The 26,111-nt window shown below is 46.1% G+C and overlaps 1 protein-coding gene across 1 annotated transcript in view; it reads left to right on the top strand.

Annotated features, from left to right (window-relative positions):
- Positions 1-26,111, top strand: part of OPLAH (5-oxoprolinase, ATP-hydrolysing) — a 105,674-nt gene that overhangs the window by 57,935 nt on the left and 21,628 nt on the right. Inside the window, exons 8-18 of the mRNA XM_040352089.1 lie at positions 1,818-1,956; positions 3,640-3,707; positions 8,689-8,954; positions 13,548-13,660; positions 16,003-16,173; positions 18,000-18,137; positions 19,661-19,799; positions 19,880-19,992; positions 22,328-22,479; positions 22,573-22,733; positions 25,734-25,835. Of these exons, the coding sequence (XP_040208023.1) occupies positions 1,818-1,956; positions 3,640-3,707; positions 8,689-8,954; positions 13,548-13,660; positions 16,003-16,173; positions 18,000-18,137; positions 19,661-19,799; positions 19,880-19,992; positions 22,328-22,479; positions 22,573-22,733; positions 25,734-25,835 (1,562 nt within the window). The remainder of the gene's footprint in view (positions 1-1,817; positions 1,957-3,639; positions 3,708-8,688; positions 8,955-13,547; positions 13,661-16,002; positions 16,174-17,999; positions 18,138-19,660; positions 19,800-19,879; positions 19,993-22,327; positions 22,480-22,572; positions 22,734-25,733; positions 25,836-26,111) is intronic.

Below are 26,111 nucleotides of genomic sequence, written 5' to 3'. Positions count from 1 at the left end.
TGGCGGGTAGGGGGCGTGTATCATTTAAATGAATCGCGTCCCCGTGCCGAACGAACTGCACATGCGCCGTCCCTAAAAAATCCCAGTGTGCATTGCTCTAAATGACATCGCAAGGACGTCATTGGATTTTGACGTAAATTATGTCCAGCCCCATTCACGGACGACTTACGCAAACAACGTAACTTTTTAAATTTTCGACGCGGGAGCGACGGCCATACTTAACATTGACTGCGCCTCATATACCCAGGGGAAACTTTACGCCGGGAAAAGCCTAACGTAAACGTCGTAACTTTACTGTGTGGGCCGCGCGTACGTTCGGGAATTCGCGTACCTAGCTAATTTGCATACTTGACGGGGAAATCGACGTAAGCGACACCTAGCGGGCAAAAAAAAAAATGCATTTAAGATCCGACGGCGTAAGAGACTTACGCCTGTCGGATCTAATGAATATCTATGCGTAACTGGTTCTAAGGCTGCGTACACACCACCAAACATGTCCGATGAAAACGGTCCGCGGAGCGTTTTCATCGGACATGTCCGCTGGGATCTTTTGGCCTGATGTGTGTACTCACCATCAGACCAAAATCCCCGCGGACAGAGAACACGGTGACGTATACGACACCGACGTTCTCTGACACGGAAGTTCAATGCTTCCACGCATGCGTCGAATCAATTCGACGCATGCGCGGGATTTCGGCCCGCTGGTTATACGTCTTAACCATCGGACATGTCCGATGGACAGCTTTCCAGCGGACCAGTTTCAGCGGACATGTTCGGTCGTGTGTACAAGGCCTAAGAACCAGTCGCATAGATACGACGGCGTATCTGGAGATGCGCCGTCGTATCTCTTTTGAGAATCTGGGCCTAAGATCCTTATCGTTTTTTTTTTTTTGCTCTTCTCCTTTTTTTTTATAATTTTTTTCCAATTAAATTCCAGTACTACAAGGCAGTTAAACGATGATAGACAGGAAAAGAATGCAAAACAAATCATAAATCCATATTTACCATTTACCCCCCAAAGTCATATATATATAATTTTTTCTACAATTTTTTTTATTATTTTAAAACATAAAATCAAATAAAAAATATTATATTTATTATTTAAAAAATATATATATATTTAATAAATAAATATATATATATATATATATATATATATATATATATATATATATATATATATATATATATATATATATATATATATATATATATATATATATATATATAAAATGTGTGTGTGTATATATTTAATATAATTTTTTTATATATATATATATATATATATATATATATATATATATATATATATATATATATATATATATATATATATATATATATATATATTTAAAAAAAATATTTATTTTTAAAAAATTATATATATCATTTTTTTTTTTTTTAATATACAATTTTTTTTAATAAAAAATAATATATCATTTTTATTTATTTAGAAAAAAATATATTATATATTTAAAAAATATACATAATTTTACCTTTTCCTGATACAAAAAGCCTGTTGTTTACAAACCTCAATAGCTGAAGTAGAAGTTTGCACACACAAGTTAAAGTGATTGTAAACCCATTTTTCTTACTTTATGCTACAGGTAGGTCTATAATAAGGCTTACCTGTAGCTAGCCTGGATATCTCCTAAACCTGCACGGTTTAGGAGATATACCCCTGTGTCTGTATGTGCCGAAGTGATCGGCACATGTCTTTGGAAGAAAAAATTGGATATGTACAGTAAGTGGGATCATCTCTATAGTGACTGTCTCCCCCCCCCCCCCTTCTCTCTCTACCTTCCTCTGCATGGCAGGTACATCTACGGACGTCAGTCGGTACGCCGGCGAGTATGAACACGTGTTTGAAGCCACCACGGCCGGAATCAGTATCCAGGCCCCGCAGCTGGACATCAACACGGTGGCTGCGGGAGGAGGCTCCATGCTTTTCTTCAGGTGAGAGAATCCTACAATGTCCAAATTTATTGCATACTTGCCAACCGTCCCGAATTTCCCGGGACATTCCCGGGATTTAGGCTTTTGCCCCGGTCCTGCTGTTTCCCGGGACATTCCCGGGATTTAGGCTTTTGTCCCGGTCCTGCTGTTTCCCGGGACATTCCCAGGATTTAGGCTTTTGCCCCGGTCCTGCTGTTTCCCGGGACATTCCCAGGATTTAGGCTTTTGCCCCGGTCCTGCTGTTTCCCGGGATTTAGGCTTTTGCCCCGGTCCTGCTGTTTCCCGTGACACTCCCGGGATTTAGACTTTTGTCCCAGTCCTGCTGTTTCCCGGGACATTCCCGGGAAATCGTTTTCCCCAAATTTTCTTCCCCGGCGCTGCTAGAGGGAGCATTTCTATTGGCAGCCGCTTTCCTGCCACCCAGGCTCCGCCTCCCAGTTCTGTAAATGGCGCGGAGCCAAACACACCATCCATATTGGGGGAAACAAAAACAGTTTTACACTTTTTTTGATCAAGTTCATCAGAATAAATCGTCTCCACCACTAGACAGCCGCAATCTGTAAATGAATGTTTGTAGGAGTGCGCAAGTTCTAAGACCGCACTGTCGCTGACAGACCAATGGTGGCCATACATGCTTCCATTTTTTTTTATTGCTGTGCAAGTCAATCAAAATGATTAAATACGCAAACAATCGAATAGCCAGAACTTCCCTTCCGAACAATTTGGACTCAGTTTAGATCAGATTCGAGGTTTGAGACTCTCTATGTGAGCTCAGCGCTGGTGTGGCCGGCAGCGAACACACAAAGTCCCAAATTGTAGAAAAGTCCAGCCGGTACACACCGGCCTTTGCGGGGAGACACACCTGTCTGGAGCCACTTCCAAACTATAACAGCGATGAGACAGCGGTCTGAAGACCCAAAGGTGCCAAGAGGAGCACAATGCACCCCTGGCCAGTTTACACCTATGGGGGAGGCTTCCTAGTGACTGTAGATGTGTCCCTGCATTCTCCCTACTCCTCTGGAACCATTCCCTATCTCTTGGCACTGTCCCTAACAGACGGGGAACTTGTCCTCACGATAGCCACACTTATAAAGTGTGCCAAGCCCGGGAACTGGAGTGCTTAAATAGACTCTGCGTGACCCAAGATGGCTGCCCGTCACATAGGACACCAGCATCCAATCGGATATCGGACTGGGTTGGCTTCCAGTCTTTTTTTGAGCCTTTGATGAAGTACAAGTACAGAGATGAGAAATATAGAGACAGCAAAAAAAATATATACAATATAATATAATAGATAGTTTTTTTTTTATTACTGAAGTAGACTAGAAGTTGCTACCTACCCAATCTTCTCATGACAGATGTAGTATCAGTGAATGAGATCCTGAGGGTGTAGGAGGAATGTGGAGAGGTGTACCCGCAAGGATGAGATGAGATCTGGGCCGGGGCAAGGGGTGGGCAGGAGTGAAAGTTGCCCTGAGCACAGCGGAGCAAGGAGGCAGAGAATGGACACACAGGAGTAAACCTACAGCATCTAATAACAGTGGGGGAGGGGGCGCAGTTCTGTATCCTTGCCCTGGGCGCTAATCAAAAACCTGTTCCGGTACTGATGAGATGATAGAGGTTTTTCTTTTGTTTGTAACATAAAACTAATTATTTATTTATTTTTTTAAAACCTATTTTTAGGTCAGGATTGTTTGTGGTCGGCCCCGAGTCTGCCGGAGCCCATCCAGGTCCTGCATGCTACAGGAAAGGTAATGGCTCCTAAAGTACAGATGAGAATAAGGGTAAAGATACAAGTAGGGTTCACTACAGGCATGTGCCATATTGGGATGGGTTTCAAGAGTTGCAAGAATTGGCCTTTAGAGCCCTCAGAGGCCCCCAAGGACCTCCCTCACACCAGAGTCCTCAGAGGCCCCCCAAGGACCTCCCTCGCACCAGAGTCCTCAGAGGCCCCCCAAGGACCTCCCTCGCACCAGAGTCCTCAGAGGCCCCCCAAGGACCTCCCTCGCACCAAAGTCCTCAGAGGCCCCCAAGGACCTCCCTCGCACCAGAGTCCTCAGAGGCCCCCAAAGACCTCCCTCACACCAGAGTCCTCAGAGGCCCCCCAAGGACCTCCCTCACACCAGAGTCCTCAGAGGCCCCCCAAGGACCTCCCTCGCACCAGAGGCCCCCAAGGACCTCCCTGTAACGAGACCCTTGCTCGCTCGCTTCCGCTCTCCCGACACTCCTCTGCTAATATTGAATCAGCTTGCAAATCGCAACGTCTGATGGTTCGGTCATCCAAGGCTCCGGGATCGGAACTACAGCTATGTGCTGTTCAGGATCCATTAGAACAAACACCAGGCAGGCTGTATGTAAGTTCAAACAGGAAGACCTTTATTGGAAGTACACAACACACTTTTATACAGAATTTGGAACATCCCGCCCCCAACAACCGCTTTCCTATTGGTCAATTGTAAAGTACATGTAGTCCTCCTTCGGGTCCCCCTTAGCCATGCAAATGAGGACTTGAAAATGAGTCAGCAGGGATTGGTCCCATAGCTTGATTAGAAGGACTGTTATGTGTAATGAGACAGAAGCCCCAGGGGGCAATCAATGTACACAATAGCCAGACACAGAACAATGGAGCTGTCTGGAGCCTTAAGACAGGGCAGAAGACCCCCCACTGTGTAACAGATTTCAAGGTCCATGACACTCCCTCGCACCAGAGGCCCCTAAGGACCTCCCTCGCACCAGAGGCCCCCAAGGACCTCCCTCGCACCAGAGTCCTCAGAGGCCCCCAAGGACCTCCCTCGCACCAGAGTCCTCAGAGGCCCCCAAGGACCTCCCTCACACCAGAGTCCTCAGAGGCCCCCAAGGACCTCCCTCGCACCAGAGGCCCCCAAGGACCTCCCTCACACCAGAGTCCTCAGAGGCCCCCAAGGACCTCCCTCACACCAGAGTCCTCAGAGGCCCCCAAGGACCTCCCTCGCACCAGAGGCCCCCAAGGACCTCCCTCGCACCAGAGGCCCCCAAGGACCTCCCTCGCACCAGAGGCCCCCAAGAACCTCTCTCGCACCTGAGTCCCCAGAGGCCCCCAAGGATCTCCCTCACACCAGAGTCCCCAAAGACCCCTTCATGCCACTGTGCTCAGAGCCCCGCCAGCAGAATTTTTGGGGGTGTAATGACAAACCCCTGCACAGTGCTCCCTTCAAGTGGAGAAATATACCGCTCAGGATAGCAATAGCCTCATCTTGCCTTCCCCGTTAGGTAGGGCCTCGGCTCAGCATACAAGATAATTGTGAGCAAGAAGAAAGGTCCGGATGGCCGCACTCCAAAATATATTCCCCCATTGAAATACAGCAATGGGAATAAAAGCACAAAACTGACGCGTTTCACACCACTCTGCATAGCTCCTTTCCCCTTCAAGTGGTGCCCAGGGCACATGCAATGTGTGCTTTAGCCTAGATCAGTGATGGAGAATCTTGGCCCCCCAGATGTTTTGGAACTACATTTCCCATGATGCTCATGCCCTCTGCAGTGTAGTTGAGCATCATGGCAAATGTAGTTCCAAAACATCTGGGGTGCCAAGGTTTGCCATCACTGCCCTAGATAGACCACTGGTGGCGCTAAGGCTGTTGTCAGAACTGTTTGTGGTTGGCCCAGTCTGCTGGAGCCCATCCAGGTCTGGCATGCTACAGGACAGGTAGTGGCCCCTAAAGTAGATGTGAGGATAAGGGTACAGAAACCAGAAGGATGTAGTACAGGCATATACCAAACCCTTACCCCCCCTCCCCCATTTACATCAGCAACCTCCCTGCCTGGTTAGTCAGAGCCCCTCTTCACACCAGATTCCTCGGAGACCCCCTCACACCAATGTGCTTGGCATCATTTTTGAGGGTGCAAAAGCACACCCAAGCACCCTCTGGCACTGCCCCAACATGGCATCCCGTTCAAGCAGCAATCCGAGCACATGTCATATGTGCTATACCCTGGCAGCTGGAGCTGTGGGCGAGATAGAAGCTGCAGCTTCTCATTTTCTACACACAGCATGCCTCTCGTCCTACAGCAGGAGCTCCCACTGAAGGGTGACAACACCGCCGCTGTATTGGAAGGAAGCTGATCTGCGTTGTTGTGACGGGAGCCACTTTGGGCGGGGGGCCCCTGGAACCCAGCTTACCTTAGACAGGTTGGGTAACCCATGTCTCTCTTATGTGTAAGTCACCCTGTGTCTGATATGGGCACAGGGTGACCAAGAAAATAATGGACAACTACTTAACCACTTAAGCCCCGGACCATTTGGCTGCCCAATGACTGGGCCACTTTTTGCGATTCGGCACTGCGTCGCTTTAACTGACAATTGCGCGGTCGTGCGACATGGCTCCCAAACAAAATTGGCGCCCTTTTTTTCCCCACAAATAGAGCTTTCTTTTGGTGGTATTTGATCATCTCTGCGGTTTTTATTTTTTGCGCTACAAACAAAAATAGAGCGACAATTTTGAATTTTTTTTAATATTTTTTACTTTTTGCTATAATAAATATCCCAAAAAATATATATAAAAAAAACACATTTCTTTCTCAGTTTAGGCCGATACGTATTCTTCTACATATTTTTAGTAAAAAAAAAATCGCAATAAGCGTTTATTGATTAGTTTGTGCAAACGTTATAGCTTCTACAAAATAAGGGATAATTGTATGGCATTTTTATTAATATATATATTTTTTTTACTACTAATGACGGCGATCAGGGATTTTTATCGTGACTGCGACATTATGGCGGACACATCGGACACTTTTGACACATTTTTGGGACAATTGTCATTTCCACAGCAAAAAATATATTTAAAAATGCATTGTTTACTGTGAAAATGACAATTGCAGTTTGGGAGTTAACCACTCGGGGGCACTGAAGGGGTTAAGTGTGACCTCATCTGTGTTTCCAACTGTAGGGGGGGCGGGGCTGGACGTGTGACGTCATTGATCGTGTTTCCCTATATCAGGGAACACACAATCGATGACAGCGCCACAGTGAAGAATGGGGAAGCTCTCCCCGTTCTTCAGCTCCGGCGGCCGATCGCAGGACTCCAGCGGCGATCGGGTCCGCGGGTCCCGTGACCCACGGCTGGGCACTTAAAGAGAGCCGTGCCATTCTGCCGACGTATATATGCAGGGGGCGGTCCTTAAGTGGTTAAAGGGGACAAATATATACGCCCATTTTCCCAGCGGTGCCATTCTGCCGACGTATAAGTTTGTGCGGCGGTTGGCAAGCGGTTAATGGACGCTGAGAATGCGGTTTGGATTACTTCAAATGGGACAGTAATATTTATCTTTTATTTTCTCGGTCACCCTGGGCCCCTAATAGACCCGGGGGGGACCTGCACATAAAAGAGACCTGGGGAGCCGAGACAGGGGTTCCCAACCTGTCTAAGGTAAGCTGGGCTCTACGGGGCCCCCGCCCAAAGTGACTCCCGTCACAGTTGTCGCCCAACAACAGGAAGTCCAATGGACATTACAATAAGCAGTAGAACCTCCAGGTAATATTCTGTAGATTGCAGATAAAAATTTCGCACATTTCTAGGTACATAGAGAGCTCCTGAATATATTTAAAATCCATCTGTAGGCTACTCCTCCCAATGCCCATCGCAGGTTGTATATATATATATATATATATATATATATATATATATATATATTTTTTCTCTCTTTCTTCTTTTTTGTCATTGACCAGTCCACATTGATGGAGAAATGGCGTTGACCCTCTCTGCATCATTACACTGCGAGTATAGGGTGCCATCAGGGCAGGACTTAGGGTGGTGGGGCCCCTGGGCTTAATAATGGAAGGGGCCCCCTGGAGCAGAGAAGCGGGGGGGGGTTGTTACCGCCAACCGATCATAGTTGTTGAGGGGGGGTTGGGGGGGGCTGAATCCGCCGGCCGACCTATCAAAGTTGTTGAGCGGGGGGCAGTGCGCCGACCGATCATACTTGTTTGAGCGGGGTGGGGATTCGCTGGTCGACCGACCAAGATTGTTGAGGGGGGGGGGCCCCTTACACAACTGCAGTGAAGGGGCCCCCTGGAGCATCAAAGTTGTTGAGCAGGGGGGCTGGGGGCTGCCGAGAATTACATCCATCCGACCGAAGTTGTTGAGGGGGGGGGGGGGTGCCGAAATTGCCGCAATCGGGAGATTGCTGCAAAGTAGCGGGAGGGGGTTGCTGCAAACTGGGGAGTGCCGCAAAATTGCGGGAGGGGATTGTCGCAAAATTGTGGGAGGGGATTGCCGTGAAATTGCAGGAGGAGGTTGCCGTGATCGGGCCCGGGGCCCCCTATTGGGCGGGGCCCATGGGCTTGAGCCCAGTCAAGCCCAACGGTAAGGCCGGCCCTGGGTGCCATATTGATGCCCCCTCAGGGGCGGGTCCAAGATACCCTGCACCCACAAGGAATGTCCTTTAATGTTCCAGATTGATTGATCGACTTTGGGCTACCAGCAAGACTGAGGACATCTAGTGGCAGGAAGGAATTGCTGTGAGGGCAGGCAGATTTTTGCAGCCTGTAGTATGATGTAAACCAGGGGTGTCCAACTGGCGGCCCTCCAGCTGTTGTGAAACTACAAGTCCCATGAGGCATTGCAAGGCTGACAGTTACAAGCTTGACTCCCTCAATTAGACACATGATGGGACTTTTAGTTTCGCCAAACAGCTGGAGGGCCCGCCAGTTTGAGATCCCTGATGTAAACAATCTTGTTATTTGCATCCTAGGGGGCCCCCTTACCGTGACGGATGCCAACCTCTGCCTGGGCCGCTTGATGCCCGACTACTTTCCTCGCATCTTTGGCCCCTCGGAGGACCAACCTCTCTCCAAAGAAGACACGGCCCAGAAGTTCCAGCAACTGACTGCCGAGATTAACCAGTTCCAGCACAGCCGTCCAGGTGGAGGAGCGCCCCTCAGCGTAGAGGAAGTGGCCATGGGCTTCATCAGGGTGGCCAACGAGGCCATGTGTCGGCCAATCAGATCACTTACTCAGGTAGAGTGCCTTTTTAGTAAGCTATGACCTTTTCCACGTGCAAGTTTAAAAATAACCTGATCAGACCTTTTACTTGTTTAACTCTTAACCACTTAAGACCCGGACCTTTAGGCAGCTAAAGGACCCGGACAGTTTTTGCGATTCGGCACTGCGTCGCTTTAACTGACAATTGCGCGGTCGTGCGACGTGGCTCCCAAACAAAATTGGCGTCCTTTTTTTCCCCACAAATAGAGCTTTCTTTTGGTGGTATTTGATCACCTCTGCGATTTTTTATTTTTTGCGCTATAAACAAAAATAGAGCGACAATTTTGAAAAAAAAAATGCAATATTTTTTACTTTTTGTTATAATAAATATCCCCCAAAAAGATATAAAAAAACTTTTTTTTCCCTCAGTTTAGGCCGATACGTATTATTCTACATATTTTTCGTAAAAAAAAATCGCAATAAGCGTTTATTGATTGGTTTGCGCAAAAGTTATAGCGTTTACAAAATAGGGGATAGTTTTATGGCATTTTTATTAATATTTTTTTTTTTACTAGTAATGGCGGCGATCAGCGATTTTTTTTTTCGGTACTGCGACATTATGGCGGACACATCGGACACTTTTGACACATTTTTGGGACCATTGGCATTTTTATAGCGATCAGTGCTATAAAAATGCCTTGATTACTATAAAAATGCCACTGGCAGGGAAGGGGTTAACACTAGGGGGCGGGGAAGGGGTTAAGTATGTTCCCTGGGTGTGTTCTAACTGTAGGGGGGGTGGGGACTGACTAGGGGAAATAACTGATTGCTGTTTATACATTGTATGAACAGAAGATCCGCATTTCTCCCCTGACAGGTCCGGGAGCTGTGTGTTTACACCCACAGCTCCCGGTCCTTGCTCTGTAACGAGTGATCGCGGGTGCCTGGCGGTGATCGTGCCCGCCGGGGCATGTGCGTCGGCACCAGGGGCGAGCGGGGGGCGCGTGCGCACCCCTATTGGCTGAAACGCGAGATGACGTATAGCTACGTGATCTCGCGCAGCCGAGCCGACCTGCCGCCGCGCTGGTCGGCAAGTAGTTAAAGGGGTTGTAAAGGTAAACGTTTTTTCACCTTAATGCAATTTCAACAAATTCGTTAATTCGGGAATATACGATTTAACGAAAACCCGTCTAACCACTTCAGCCCCAGAATATTTGGCTGCCGGGCCATTTTTTGCGATTCGGCACTGCGTCGCTTTAACTGACAATTGCGCGGTCATGCGACGTGGCTTCCAATCAAAATTGACATCCTTTTTTATTTCCCCACAAACGGAGCTTTCTTATGGTGGTATTTGATCACCTCCTGCATTTTATTATTTTTTTGCGCTATAGAGCGACAATTTTGAAAAAAACACAATAGCTTTTACTTTTTTCTATAATAAATATCCCCAATACATATATATATATATTTTTTTTTCTGATGGCTCTCCTGGGTGAAGCCGTATATATACGGGATTTTGTCCAGGAGAGCCATTCTGCCGCAGTATATCTGCGCGAGCCGGTTAATTAATTTTTCCGAATATTCGTGAATTTGAATCTTCGTAAATTCGAAAATCCAAAATTTCGGAAATCCGAAAATTTGAAATTAAGTACGAGAATTCAAAAGAACCAAAATCTGAAATAACTAACGAATAATAACTTGACTATTAATAACTATTAAATTACAGGTATTGGAATTTCCTTTCAAATTTGGCTGTTGGTGAATGTAACGAATACAAATTTATCCGAAGTTACGAATTACCGTATTTATCGGCGTATACCGTGCACCTTTTTGCCCTGAAAATCAGGGCAAAATCGTGGGTGCGCGGTATACGCCGATACCCGCTTTCCCGCGCCGAGTTTTGAATACTGCGCCGACATATACCGAGCGCAGTACACTCGGGTATAGACAGGCAGTCTCAGCTCCTTCCGCGCTCACGTCCTGGACGTACAGGACGTCAGCGCGAGAGTTGCCGAGCATTGCCGACAATACACGAGTGTACTGCGCTCTGTATATGTCGGCGCAGTATTCAAACTCGGCGCGGGAAACGAGCGGGGAGGACGCGAGGACGCCGCAGAAGGACGCCGGACCCGACGAAGAGGACACCCGAAGCCGCAGAAGGACGCCGGACCCGACGAAGAGGATACCCGAAGCCGCAGACGAACGCCGGTCCCGACGAGGCCGCCGCGCAAGACACCAAAACTGTAAGTACAAAAAAAACTTTTTTTCCACAGGATTCGGGGCAACTTTAGGGGTGCGCGGTATACGCGGGAGCGCGTTAGACCGCGATAAATACGGTATGTGAAATAGCGAATGCCGTAAATAAACAAATGGAATGTAACAAATTAATAATAATGTATTGATTATCAATTCATTCTGTTCCACTTGTTTAGATGCGGCATTCGCTATTTCACATAATTCGTAACTTCGGATAAATTCGTATTCGTTACGTTCACTAACAGCCAAATTTGAAAGGAAATTACAATACCGTACCTATAATTTTAATACTTAGTTATCAGTTATTTCGAATTTTCAGATTTTCTTTCTTATTTTCGGCTTTTCAAACTTCTGAATTAACGAATTTATGAATTTCGATCATAACTAATCACCTAAAAAACGAAACAAAAAAACAAAAACAAACAAGTTTTTCGGCAGTGCACATGTCTAACAAAATTTATGTCGTTTGTCACTACTGCATGGGCGTGTGTAATTTTAAAAGCGTGACATGTTGGGTATCTATTTACTCGGCGTAACATCATCTTTTATAATTTTCCAAAAATTGGGTTATGTAGTGTTTGGTTTTTTATTTTTGCAATAAAATTGAAAAAAGTGTTTTTATATATATATATTATTTTATTTTATTTTTTTCCTAAAAAAAAAAAAATGCATTTGAAAGACTACTGTGCAGATACCATGTGACATAAAAAAATATTGCAAAACCCCCACCTATTCATTCTTTAGGGCCTCTGTTTTTGTAAAAAAAAAAAAAAAAAAGGGGTTGTTAAATGTGAACTTGGACCCCTTTCACACTGAAGTGTTTTTACAGAGTTTAGTGGCTCGTACAGACGGACGAACTGTCCGCTCAAAACGGTCCGCCGGACCGGTTTGAGCGGACATGTCCGCCCGGAGATTTCTGTCTGATGGTTGTACACACCATCAGACAGAAATCCCCGCGTACACGATACGCGGTGACGTGGCCGCGCTATCGCTGCGACGATGTGCGCGGCCCTGGAAGTTCAATGCTTCAACGCATGCGTCAAAGGGATTTGACGCATGCGAGGGATGGCGGCCGATCGGACATGTCCGGTGAGTCTGTACAGACGACGGACAGGCTTCCAGCGGACATGTTTCTTAGCATGCTAAGAAACATTTGTCCGCTCGAAAACGGTCGGGTGGACAAATGTCCGCTGGAAACCTGTCCAGTCGGCCGTACACACGACCGAACATGTCTGCTGAAACTGGTCAGCGGACCAGTTTCAGCAGACATGTTCGGTCCTCTGTACGAGGCTTTAGAGGTAAAAATAGCGCTATTAAAACGCTCAGAAAACGCTCTCCATGCATCTCAATGGACCCTTTCACACTGAGTCCTGCAAGCAGCATCATTGGAGCAGCTTTTGAGCGCTGAAAAAAAAAACGCTCCAAAAAAGCCCCTCTCCATTGAAATGAATTGAAAGCGCTGTAAAAACGCCTTCCCCTTTCACACCGAGGCACTGCAAAAACACCCTAAAACGTTAGGGTCTTAGCGGTGCTTTACCAGCACATTGGGTTTGCAGATGAGGCTTCTCTCCAATAACGCTGTAATAACGCTCGAAAAACGCTGTAATAATGCTGTAAGGCCCCTTTCACATTGAGGCGTTTTTCATGCGGTACAGCGCTAAAAACAGCGCTTCTATACCGCATGAAAAAATCATGCCCTGCAGGCTTCAATGTGAAAGCCCGAAGGCTTTCACACTGAAGCGGTGCGGTAGCAGGACCGCTCCAAAAGTCCTGCTAGCCGCATCTTTGGAGCGCTATAGGAGGGGGGGGGTTTACCGCTCCTATACCGCGCCTTCCCATTGAAATCAATGGGAAACCGCGGTAATACCTCCCGCAATGCGGGCGGTATTAACCCTTTTTCTGCCGCTAGCGGGGGTTAAAACCTCATCGCTAGCGCCCGAATATTGCGGTAAATACGACGGTATAGCGGCGCTAAAAACAGCGCGGCTATACCGTCACTGCACCTCCACTGCCCCATGTGAAAGCAGCCTAATAGCGCTCGAAAAACGCCCCAGTGTGAAAGGAGCCTAAGTGCCAGAAAATGCTGATAAAGTGATATAAAATAGAATACAAAGGATATCTTCCAATTGGGCCAACTGTGTAAGAGGGCGTGTCCTCACTCTGGAGAGATTTCAAATCATTTCATGGACTTGGGGGTGGAGGGAAATCTCCCCAATGGGACATGGATGGCAAAACAAAAAAGCCTGACGGGTTTTGCATATTCTCTACTCCATCCAAAATAAAATAAAAAAGTTTTGGGTTGGATACACTTCAATTTCTTCCAGTTTTTTTTTTTTTTTCTATGATTTTTTTTTTTCTTTTAATTTTGCACAGGCGAAAGGCCATGACACTTCTCGTCATGTGTTGGCGTGTTTTGGTGGTGCAGGAGGTCAGCATGCTTGCGCCATCGCCCGCTCATTGGGAATGAAAACGGTCTTTATTCACAAGTAAGTACTGATTTTTATTTTTTTTATAGTTTTGCGAAATGAAATCGTGTTTATTTATTTTTTATTATTTTGTCATTATTTTTCAACAATTCCATACAAAAAAATGATACTACAGTATATAAAACTGGTTAATAACAATGTTGAAAGTTGGAAGCCTTAAAGCGGTTGTAAACCGCATAAACTTTTTTTTTTTTTTTTTTAAACCTGCAAGGCAAAAGGCACAATCGGCTAGTATGCACCGCATACTAGCCGATTATGAAATACTTACCTCGGAAACGAGGTGAACACCACTTACCTGGTCCACGCCGAGCAGGATGTCATCTTGCTCCAGCGTGTCTTCCGGGTATCGCCGCTCCAGCGCTGTGATTGGCTGGAGCGGCGATGACGTCACTCCCGCGCGTGCGCACGGGAGATTTAAAATCGGCAGGGTCCGGCGGATGCCGGTCCTGTCCCCGTAGATCCCCCCCCTGCGCATGCGCCGCCCGCATTGCGAGGGGAATATCTCCTAAACCGTACAGGTTTAGGAGATATTCTTTATACCTACAGGTAAGCCTTGTTATAGGCTTACCTGTAGGTAAAAGTAAAAAAAGTGGGTTTACAACTACTTTAAGACCATTTTTTAATCTCTTTAGGACTGCCCTTCTGTATTTTAGTAGAAACCTTGTGAGCTGATAAAATTAATATATGCAATGAAAATAAAAATAAGAAAATAAAATAAAACAGCTGCCAGCACTCCCCGCACTTCCCTAAATGTGACCGTACAAAATTACATATCAAAATGTGCGGCGCCAAGACCAAACAGTGAATAACTAGATGAAATAAACTATAAAAAAAAATATATATATATAGTGCACAGATAAATATATAAAATTAATATATTGTATAAAAGAAATCTAAAAACCGTGCATTGTACTGCGGATGGGCGGACCCTACAGGCACGGCGATTTGTATCTGTATGCCGTTTCCTGTTTGCAGGACCAGGGTGCGCACGCCCGTCGCCTCCCGCTGTGATTGGACACATGGGGATTTTGTCAGCAGGTCCCGGCCAGTGTGCAGCTCCCCCTCAGCCCCGCCCCTTTTTTTTTTTTGGGTCATTCGTTATAATCTCCATTTGTAAATTCAAAAATAAGAAAGAATGCCGCATCTAAACAAAGGAATGGAATAAATTAATAATAATACAAAGTTTTAATAATAATAATAATAATAATAATAATATTAATAATAATAATAATAATAATAATAATTTATTTATTATTATTTTTTTGTTACATTCTATTTGTTTAGATACAGAGAGCCAGATTCACATAGCTGCACTCCGGCGTAACGTAACTCATTTACGTTACACCGCCGCAAGTTTTCAGCGCAAGTGCTTGATTCACAAAGCACTTGCCTGTAAACTTGCGGCGGCGTAACGTAAATCCGTCCGGCGCAAGCCCGCCTAATTCAAATGGGGCGTGTATCATTTAAATTAGCCGCGCTCCCGCGCCGAACGTTCTGCGCATGCTCCGTTAGGAAATTTCCCGCCGTGCTTTGCGCGAAATTACAGCGCCCCGACGTATTTTTTGAACGGCGACGTGCGTTACGTCGTTTCGTATTCCCAGACGTCTTACGCAAAAAAAAAAAAAATTGGACGCGGGAATGACGGTCATACTTTAACATGGATGGTGTAATTTTACGCCACCTAAAGAGGACTCGTAACTTTGCGACGGGAAAAGCCGGCTACCGACGACGTAAGCAAATGCGACAAACGCGCGTACCTTCATGGATCGCCGTAAACATCTAATTTGCATACCCGACGCAGGAAAATTACGCAAACTCCAGCCAGCGGGCGCCAGGGAATTACACCTACGATCTGAAGGCGTACGAAGCCGTACGCCTGTCGGATCGAAGCCTAAAGCCGTCGTAACTTGTTTTGAGGAATTTAAAACAACGCTACGACGCGGCAAATTTAAAAATACGCCGGCGTATCAGTAGATACGCCGGCGTATTTCAACTGTGAATCTGGCCCAGAATTCTTTATTTCGGATAATTTGTAACTTCGGATAAATTTGTATTCGTTACATTCACTAACAGCCAAATTTGAAAGGAAATTCCAATACCTGTAATTTAATAGTTAGTTATTATTGGTTATTATTTCAAACTTTTGGATTTTCAGATTTTTGTTCTTTCGAATTTTTTGAATTTCTGAAAAAAACAAACAAGTGAAACAAAATTAAACCAATTCTAGTTCCGAGTAATAGGAGGAGGCTGGAGACAACTGGAATACAAGATATGTGGAGATATGATTGTATATGGTGTGACCATAGATGCACATTCAATTCTTACCAATCTACCTTTTCTAGGTATGGTGGAATCCTGTCGGCATTCGGCATGGCTCTGGCAGACGTGGTACATGAGGCCCAGGAGCCGTGCTCTGTGATGTACAGCAAAGACTCCTTCCCTCTCCTGGAGGAACGGATCTCCGCTCTGGAACAGCAGTGTATTGGGGCTCTCCAGCAACAGGGATTTCACAGGTGAGATATCGATCTTCTGGTCGGCACTGGTTGCGTGTCCTTCCTATGTCCAGGCGATGACTGTAGAGGGATTTTAGCTGTTTAGGTAGCTTGAGCCTCTCTATTCCCCTGGTGAGCCTGATTCAGAGGCGTCCCGTCAATAAGGGGCGCAGTGGCGACACCCCCCCCCCCCCTAATCCACGTGCCCGGCCCTCTAAGCTACATGCCGGAAGCATGGATTCCAGTGGGGGTTCTTTTTTATTTTTTTAGAAGCACATGGTTGGAGCCTAAAGCTCTAATTGGCTTCAAAAAAAGGGGTGGGCTCGGAGAGCAGAGCATTGCACCCTGCACCCACCCAGTTGTGTGACAATAGCGAATTCATAGGGATAGATTCACATGTATGTGTTTTGGCGGCCCTCATTTGTGCAGGCACAGCAGCCCATTGATTTGAATGGGCTGCCATGCCTTCGTATATATAAAAAATAAAAGAAATAAAGAAATATATAAAAAAAGTTTTTTTTATATTAAAAAATGGGGGTTGTCATCCGGGGCCCTGGGGACCTCCAGACCTCTAAAAAAAAATTGGCCCTTTAATAAAAAATAAAATAAAAATATATTAAAGTGGGAGTTCACCCAATTCGTTTTTTTTTCTATTTTCTCCCCTTAGCTCCATGCTCGTTCGGTCTAGGGGAATCGGCTAGTTGTTTTAAAATATGATCCGTACTTACCCGTTTTCGAGCTGCATCTTCTTCCGTCGCTTCCGGGTATGGGTCTTCGGGAGCGGGCGTTCCTTCTTGATTGACAGTCTTCCGAGAGGCTTCCGACGGTCGCACCCATCGCGTCACTAGTAGCCGAAAGAAGCCGAACGTCGGTGCGGCTCTATACTGCGCCTGCGCACCGACGTTCGGCTTCTTTCGGAAAATCGTGACGAGATGGATGCGACCGTCGGAAGCCTCTCGGAAGACTGTCAATCAAAATAGGAACGCCCATTCCCGCAGCCCATACCCGGAAGCGGCGGAGAGGATGCATCTCGTAAACGGGTAAGTACGGATCATATTTTAAAACAACTAGCCGATTCCCCTAGACAAAACGAGCATCAATCTAGGGGAAAAAAGTGTCCTGTGCGGGTGAACCTCCGCTTTAAAAAATATATTTTTTTTATTTAAAAATAAATAAAAAAAGGGGGGTTACCATCTGGGGCCCTGGGGGCCTCCGGACCCCTAAAAAAAAAATATTGGCCCTTCAAAAAAAAAAAAAAAAAAATATATTAAAAAAAAATATATATATTTTTTTATAAAAGAAAAAAAAGGGGGGGGGGGTTGTCATCTGGGGCACTATGGATCTCCGAGCCCCTGGGGATTTCCGGACCCCTAAAAAAAAAAAAAAAGTTGGCCCTTCAATAAAAAATATATTAAAAAAATATATATATTTTTTTATAAAAAATAAATAAAACAAAAAGGGGGTTGTCATCTGGGGACCTCCGGACCCCTAAAAAAACTAAAAAATTGGCCCTTCAATAAAAAATAAAATAAAAATATATTAAAAAATATATATATTTTTTTTAATAAAAAATAAATAAAACAAAAGGGGGGTTGCCATCCGGGCCCCTTACAGGTGTACTGCCTGTACCCCCCTGATGGCGCCCCTGTGTAGGAAATCTCTTGATCCGTGGAATCTGCTCTCCTATGATCCTGGGAGTCGGACAATCGGATCTTATTGTCTCTCCTGTTGGACAGATTTGTTTCTCTTTATGTATCTTCCATTAGTTTTGCTCTTTGGTCTACTTTTAAAAAAACAAAAGGGAGAGTATAAAAAATTGATGAGATTTATTCCAATTCTCCTCCCAGATCACAGATCGTCACGGAGCCGTTCCTGCACCTGCGCTACGAGCGTACGGACTGCGCCCTCATGTGTTCAGCCAAGGGATACCCAGCAGACCCGCAATCCTGCCGTGCCGGGGACTTCAAGAACGCCTTCACAGCCAGGTGAGAGGTCAGAGGTCAGAGGAACGTCACGGGATGGATTGGGAGGCTTTTCACCATGTTTATTCACAGGGGTCAGAGTCTCCGGAGACAGAGGGGAATGTGTCTTTGTACCCAATGATCAGCAGAGTATTTCAGGAGAGGAGAGTTATAGAGGAAGGAGCAGAGTCCTCCAGCAGTGCATAGTATATCAGGAGAGGAGAGTTATAGAGGAAGGAGCAGAGTCCTCCAGCAGAGCAGAGTATTTCAGGAGAGGAGAGTTATAGAGGGAGGAGCAGAGTCCTCCAGCAGAGTATATCAGGAGAGGAGAGTTGTAGAGGAAGGAGCAGAGTCCTCCAGCAGAGTATATCAGGAGAGGAGAGTTGTAGAGGAAGGAGCAGAGTCCTCCAGCAGAGCAGAGTATTTCAGGAGAGGAGAGTTATAGAGGAAGGAGCAGAGTCCTCCAGCAGAACAGAGTATTTCAGGAGAGGAGGATTATAGAGGAAGGAGCAGAGTCCTCCAGCAGTGCAGAGTATTTCAGGAGAGGAGAGTTATAGAGGGAGGAGCAGAGTCCTCCAGCAGAGCAGAGTATATCAGGAGAGGAGAGTTGTAGAGGAAGGAGCAGAGTCCTCCAGCAGAGCAGAGTATATCAGGAGAGGAGAGTTCTGGAGGAAGGAGCAGAGTCCTCCAGCAGCGCAGAGTATTTCAGGAAAGGTTATATAAACTCACATAGACAGAAGAGTTCTGCAGATTTGGGGAGTTCTGACAATAAACCTGGATCCTGGAGGGTGGTGGTCCCGCTTTGGTGGGAGACCTTCAGTATATGGAGGGTGGTGGTCCCGCTTTGATGGGAGACCTTCAGTATATGGAGGGTGGTGGTCCCGCTTTGGTGGGAGATCTTTAGTATATGGAGGGTGGTGGTCCTGCTTTGGTGGGAGATCTTCAGTATATGGAGGGGGGTGGTCCTGCTTTGGTGCGAGATCTTCAGTATATGGAGGGGGGTGGTCCCGCTTTGATGGGAGATGTTCAGTATATGGAGGGTGGTGGTCCCGCTTTGGTGGGAGATCTTCAGTATATGGAGGGTGGTGGTCCCGCTTTGGTGGGAGACCTTCAGTATATGGAGGGTGGTGGTCCTGCTTTGGTGGGAGATCTTCAGTATATGGAGGGTGGTGGTCTCGCTTTGGTGGGAGATCTTCAGTATATGGAGGGTGGTGGTCTCGCTTTGGTGGGAGACTTTCAGTATATGGAGGGTGGTGGTCCCGCTTTGGTGGGAGATCTTCAGTATATGGAGGGTGGTGGTCTCGCTTTGATGGGAGACTTTCAGTATATGGAGGGTGGTGGTCCCGCTTTGATGGGAGATCTTCAGTATATGGAGGGTGGTGGTCTCGCTTTGATGGGAGACTTTCAGTATATGGAGGGTGGTGGTCCGGCTTTGATGAGAGACCTTCAGTATATGGAGGGTGGTGGTCCCGCTTTGGTGAAGGATTGTATAACATAATGTTGTGAAGAACCCTTTGCCACATCCATGATGACTTTGGCTTTTCCAGGTACATGAAGGAGTTCGGATTTACCATCCCATCCAGGCCCATTGTGGTGGATGACATCCGGGTACGGGGGACTGGCAGTACTGGTATCCGCTGCGAGAGCCGCATCCAACCCAGCGGGCAGCCGGCCCGTATAGAGAAGGTAGGTGAATGTGTGCCGTCATTGGTCATATCCTTGTAGGTGGGTCTGCTTCCAACTAACCACCCGTACCCTCTGCCCAGGTAACCAAATGCTACTTCGAAGAAGGGTACAAGGACACCCACGTGTACCTCTTGGAGGAGTTGTCATGTGACCACGCCCTCCCTGGACCCGCCATCATTATTGATCAGAACAGGTACGTCCTATCACCAGTGGTGTCTGAGCTCTGCTGTAGAAGGATTGCAGGAGGCTGGTAGACATGTGCACTGCCGAAAAATTTGTTCATTTTCTTTTCATTAGTTTTTTGGCTTTTTTCTGGAATTCTGAAACTCGAAAATTTTCTAAATGTCTGATTTTCCGAAATTAAAATTTCAGATTTTGGAAATTTCCGAATTTAAGATTTCTTTTTCTGATTTTCTGAAATAAAAATTTCCGATTTTTCCGAATTTACGACTTTCGGAAATTACATTTCCAAAATCTGAAATTTTAATTTAAAAAAAAACTGGAAATATCGGAAATTTACGTTTTTTTTTTTTCGATATTTTTTTCTTTTACGATTTTTGAAATGAACGTATTTGTTAAAATTCGGAACTAAACGAATTGGACAGGTACTATAGGCGGGTACTATTGGCATTTAAAGGTGTATTCATAACTGCAAATCTACTGTCGTTCACCCCCTAAAGAGCCGCGGTGAACTTGGTCCCATCTTGCGCACTCACAGCCAGGCATACAGCATTTTCTTCACTCTTCCCCGACTCACAAAATGTACGGATGTCTATTTTTAGGGGGTTTATTGGAACTTGGATGGGGATGAGGTGATACCCCAATAAGCTAAAGGACTTACCGTATTTATCTTCGTATAGCGCGCCCCGGCGTATAGCGCGCACCCCCAACCTGGAAGTGAAATTTCCTGAAAAAAAGAAAATACTTAGTTTCAATGCCCCTCGTCGGTGTCTTGCCCGGCGTCCATCGGCGGCCTTGTCTGGCGTCCGTCTGCGGCCTCGGTGGTGTCCTCCCACGCTGTTTCTGAGCCGATCCCCGATACCCGCACTGTGTTTGAACGCCGCCGCCGACATATACCGAACGCAGTACACTCGGGCACGCTCGGCCACGCTCGGCTCCTCTCGCATAAAGCTAGGAGGCGGCACAGGGCGTGACCGCGAGCGGAGCCGAGCCTGGCCGAGTGTACCCGAGTGTACTGCGCTCGGTATATGTCGGCGGCGGCGTTCAAACACAGCGCGGGTATCGGCGTATATATCGCGCACCCACGATTTTCCCCTTATTTTAAGGGGAAAAAAGTGTGCGGTATACGCCCATAAATACGGTAATAACTTACCGTATATACTCGAGTATAAGCCGACACACCAAATTTTACCACAAAAAACTGCGAACACTTATTGGCTCGAGTATAAGCCTAGGGTGTCCATCTGCATGCCTCACTGTGCCCATGACTCACTGTGCCCATGCCCTACTGTGCCCATGCCTCACTGTGCCCATGACTCGACTGACGTTTAACATGGGAGTCTATGGAAGGGGTGCCCGGTTTGAAAAATCGGTGCTCCCCGGCCATAGGTCCCCCCAGACAACAAACTTTGCACACTTATAGAGGAGAAATGGGGCTACATGTGTGCCAAGTTCCGGGTCCAGGGGACCTACGACCGGCCAGTACCGGGTCCCCAAAATCACCGGAGAAATGACTGTTTAACATGGGAGTCTATTGAAGGGGTGCCTGGCTTTGAAAAATCGGTGCTCCCCAGCCGTAGGTCCCCCGGATAACACACTTTGGAAATTTGTAGAGGAAGAGTGGGGCTACATGTGTGCCAAGTTTCGGGTCCAGGGGACCTATGGCCGGCCAGTACCGGGTCCCCAAAATCACCAGAGAAATGACCGTTTAACATGGGAGTCTATGGAAGGGGTGCCCAGCTTTGAAAAATTTGTGCTCCCCGGTCATAGGTCCCCCGGCTAACACACTTTGTACACTTGTAGAGGAAGAGGGGGGCTACATGTGTGCCAAGTTTGCGGTCCAGGGTCCCCAAATTCCGGGAAATTGGGCGCAAAAAGTTGACTCGAGTATAAGCCGAGGGGGGCATTTTCAGCACAAAAAAAGTGCTGAAAAACTGGGCTTATACTCGAGTATATACGGTACTTCAGGGCTCCTTCGCTTTCTGGCTGAACTGTGCAAAAGGAATGTCCCACAGGATCTCTATGCTGCTGGGGACTGCACTCCTTCCAGAGGTTAACCACTTCAGCCCGTTTTTTTTTTATTTTTTATTTGTTTAGCAAAAAATAAAAACCGCAGAGGTGATCAAACACCACTAAAAGAAAGCTCTATTTGTGGGAACAAAATTATAAAATTTTTGTTTGGGTACATCATTGCACGGCCGCGCAATTGTCATTTAAACAGCGACAGCGCTGAAAGCTGATAATTGTCCTGGGCAGGAAGGGGGGGTAAGTGCCTGGTATTGAAGTGGTTAAATGAATCTATAATTGGAATAAAGAGTGTTGTGTTTTCTTTGTCGGTCATTTTGTAGCACCATCCTGGTGGAACCGGACTGTACGGCTTCCATCACGGAATACGGGGACGTCCAGATCACAGTGGGAAGCGGGAAACATCAGGCGATCGGCACAGAACTGGACACCATCCAGCTGTCCATCTTCTCCCACCGCTTCATGAGCATCGCAGGTTGTCCATCATCACCTCACCTCTGCTTTATAAATCGTATATTCGGATAGGTTTGTGTCATTTTAGGAAATGTTGTTTAATCTCCTTCCACAGAACAAATGGGTCGTATCCTGCAGCGGACGGCCATTTCCACCAACATCAAGGAACGTCTGGACTTTTCCTGCGCTCTATTTGGCCCTGACGGCGGTCTGGTGTCCAATGCCCCCCATATTCCTGTCCACCTGGGAGCCATGCAGGAGACGGTTCAGTTCCAGGTTTGAACACTCTCTCAGCTTTTGTATTAACTTTGTCCCTATAGTAAATGGTTACCTCCTGATATCCACCAGGCTCTTCCTAGTGAGGGAGATGTAGACTCTCACCACCATAGGAAACTTGGGCTCTCTCTCCCACAACTCCCTCCTGGCTCTTGCCAATGAGCTTCTCCAGACCCAACTTGATCCTCTGAACTGATCCTCTGCTTTCCAATAGGCCCCCCAGCTAAGCCTAGCTTGGACTTCTACCCCAGGCTGCAAAGCCCCCCTGCACAGGGGTCTCCCATAGCTCCCAACTGTCCTTTTTATTTCAAGGGACTGTCCCTCATTTGGAACAAAGTCCCTCTGTCCCTCTGTCCCTCTTTCCTCCTCATTTGTGATTTTTGATCTGATCTATATAGTTGTATATAAAATGCACTTTTTGTCTATCAAAAAGTGTTTCCGAGTGCTAAACCTTTCAGCCAATATCTGAATTGCTGCATTTGTAAATTCCAAAAGCCGATATAAAGGAATAGTAGTGATAGAAAAAGCACGTTTGGGTTTAAACAATCATATATATTTTTTTAGGGCTGTTACTGATCAACATTTTTCTGTTCGATTAATCGTTTTTTTTTTTTTTTATCAACTAATTTCGATTAATTATAACGCACATACAGATCCAACTTCTTTTAGCTGATCTCCTTGCAGGCTGATTCCCTGTGCAGCTACCAACCACTGGAAAATTGGATAGGAAGATACAAAAAACACACAAAGGCAGCGCTCGATGGGAATAGCATTAAAACTTTTATAGTCTTCAAGTAGGTAGCCAAATAAATATTGCACTGGAGATAAAATCGATGTAGCTACATAAACTGTAAAAATGGTGCGAGTAATACCAAACGGTACCAAAAACAGTCATAAAAACATGTAGCTAAGTATGATACTGGTATAAAAACGTGTACAACGATACCACTGCTGAATCCAGATGAGGAGGGGTTAACATCAGTCCATCTGCATGTAAATGTCCCATGAAGGGAGCTATCACAACTCCCAGTGGATGGCTGTAGAATCCCAGATTAATAGAGGGAAGTGTAACAGCCCTTTACGCCAGCTTGCAGATATGAAGGCACAGCAAAGGAGCCCTTCAGATGGACATGGCAAGCCCCGCCGGTATCCGTGATGTCACTGGATCTCCGACAGAACTCCCTGAAGGCCCAGAAGCCAAGTACCAATGAAAAGAATTTTAATCGATCAAAAAGATTGGCTCTGATAGGCACTTCCGCACAGCCAACCAGCTTCCATTATTCAGGTGGTCGGCGCTCAAGTTCCGGCCATCTCTGAATAGACCAGCGGCAGCCGGCAACAATAACATACATTCATGCAATGCATGAATGTATGTTATTAGACTCAGTGGCGGGCGAGAGCCAGAGGGGGCTGCGCTCCAGCGCCCTCTATGGACGAACCACCACTGCCGCAGGGTACTTATGGGCTCTCTCACCACCTACTGGGCACACCTCCCAAGGGATTGGCTAGAGTCCCATAAACATTCAGGTTGCCTACATTGTCCTTCCTTCTGCTATGTTTCTAGAATCCTCCAGAAGACGGGAGGAAGTAACAGAGTAGCAGCCTGTGAAACACGGAGCAGCCCTAAACAATCAACCCCCTGCTCCTATGATTCTAGCGGAGCCAACTAAATCGGCCTAGCAGCCTATTCTATACTAGGAGGCTCTCGCTTAAAATATGACCCGACCATGCAATGTAAATGTATAGCAATGTTCTCCAAGCACTCAAACTTTTCAAGTTACAAATATTACTAATCCAATTACATTTTATATATCTTGAAAAATTGATGTTAAAATTAGCAGACTGTTTGACAGGCAGAAGTTGTTAGACGTTCCTGGTTGGGGTGTGCAGATGGCACTATGTTTGTTTAATACTGTAACGGGCAGATACAATTACAGTCTATATAGATTCTTGTCTGGGCTCTTCTCTAAGGTTTGGGCTTTGGATGATAATTTCATCTAATAATATAAATTAATATGATTTTAAATGGTCTTTCTTCCTTCTTCCTTCTTTCTTCTTCCTTCTTGTTCCTCCTCCTCCTTCTTCCTTCTTGTTCCTCCTTCTTCCTTCCTTCTTTCTTCTTCCTTCTTTCTTCTTCCTTCTCCTTCTTCCTTCTTCCTTCTTTCTTCTTCCTTCTCCTTCCTTCTTCTTCCTCCTTCCTTCTTCTTCTTCCTCCTTCCTTCTTCTTTCTTCTTCCTTCTTCCTTCTTTCTTCTTTCTTCTTTCTTCTTCCTTCTCCTTCTTCCTTCTTTCTTCTTCCTTCTTTCTTCTTCCTTCTCCTTCTTCCTTCTTCCTTCTTTCTTCTTCCTTCTCCTTCCTTCTTCTTCCTCCTTCCTTCTTCTTCTTCCTCCTTCCTTCTTCTTTCTTCTTCCTTCTTCCTTCTTTCTTCTTTCTTCTTTCTTCCTTCCTTCCTTCCTTCTTCCTTCCTTCCTTCCTTCCTTCCTTCCTTCCTTCCTTCTTCCTCCTTCTCCTTCTTTCTTCTTCCTTCTTCTTCCTTCCTTTCTTCTTCCTTCTTCTTCCTCCTTCTTCTTCCTTCTTTCTTCTTCATTCTTCTTCCTTCCTTTCTTCTTCCTTCTTCTACTTCCTTCTTCTTCTTCCTTCTTCTTCTTCCTTCTTCTTCTTTCTTCTTCCTTCTTCCTTCCTTCCTTCTTCTTCCTTCTTCTTCTTCCTTCTTCCTTCCTTCCTTCTTCTTCCTCCTTCTCCTTCTTTCTTCTTCCTTCCTTCCTTTCTTCTTCTTCCTTCCTTCTTTCTTCTTTCTTCTTCCTTCTTCTTCCTTCTTCTTCCTTCTTCTTCTTCCTTCTTCTTTCTTCTTTCTTCTTTCTTCTTTCTTCTTTCTTCTTTCTTCTTTCTTCTTCCTTCTTCCTTCTTCCTTCTTCCTTCTTCCTTCTTCCTTCTTCCTTCTTCCTTCTTCCTTCTTTCTTCTTTCTTCTTTCTTCTTCCTTCTTCTTCTTCTTCGTCACAGATTAGAAGCCTGCAGGATGACCTGAAGGAAGGGGATGTCATTCTAAGCAATCACCCGTGTGCTGGAGGAAGCCACTTACCTGACCTCACTGTCATCACACCGGTAAGTGCTCATCCTGTTTCATCACAATGGAGGACATGGTTGAAGTCTGTGTGCCAAGGAGCCAATCTGTGAAAATACACTAAAAAAAGACTTTAAAAAGGAACTTCAGTCCCCCAGAATTCGTCCCCTCCCCCATGTTTAAATGCGTTCAGATCAGGCCCAGACTGGGACAAAAAATAGGCCCAGGCATTTTATAATGAGCAGCCCGGGGGAGGGGGGGGGGGGCGTGGCGGCAGTTAATGATGGGATGTGGGGTTCCAGCACCTTGTACCTCAT

The sequence above is a fragment of the Rana temporaria genome, chromosome 5, assembly GCF_905171775.1.
Source record: "Rana temporaria chromosome 5, aRanTem1.1, whole genome shotgun sequence".
NCBI lineage: Eukaryota > Metazoa > Chordata > Amphibia > Anura > Ranidae > Rana > Rana temporaria.
This window is presented reverse-complemented; position numbering and strand designations above follow the sequence as displayed.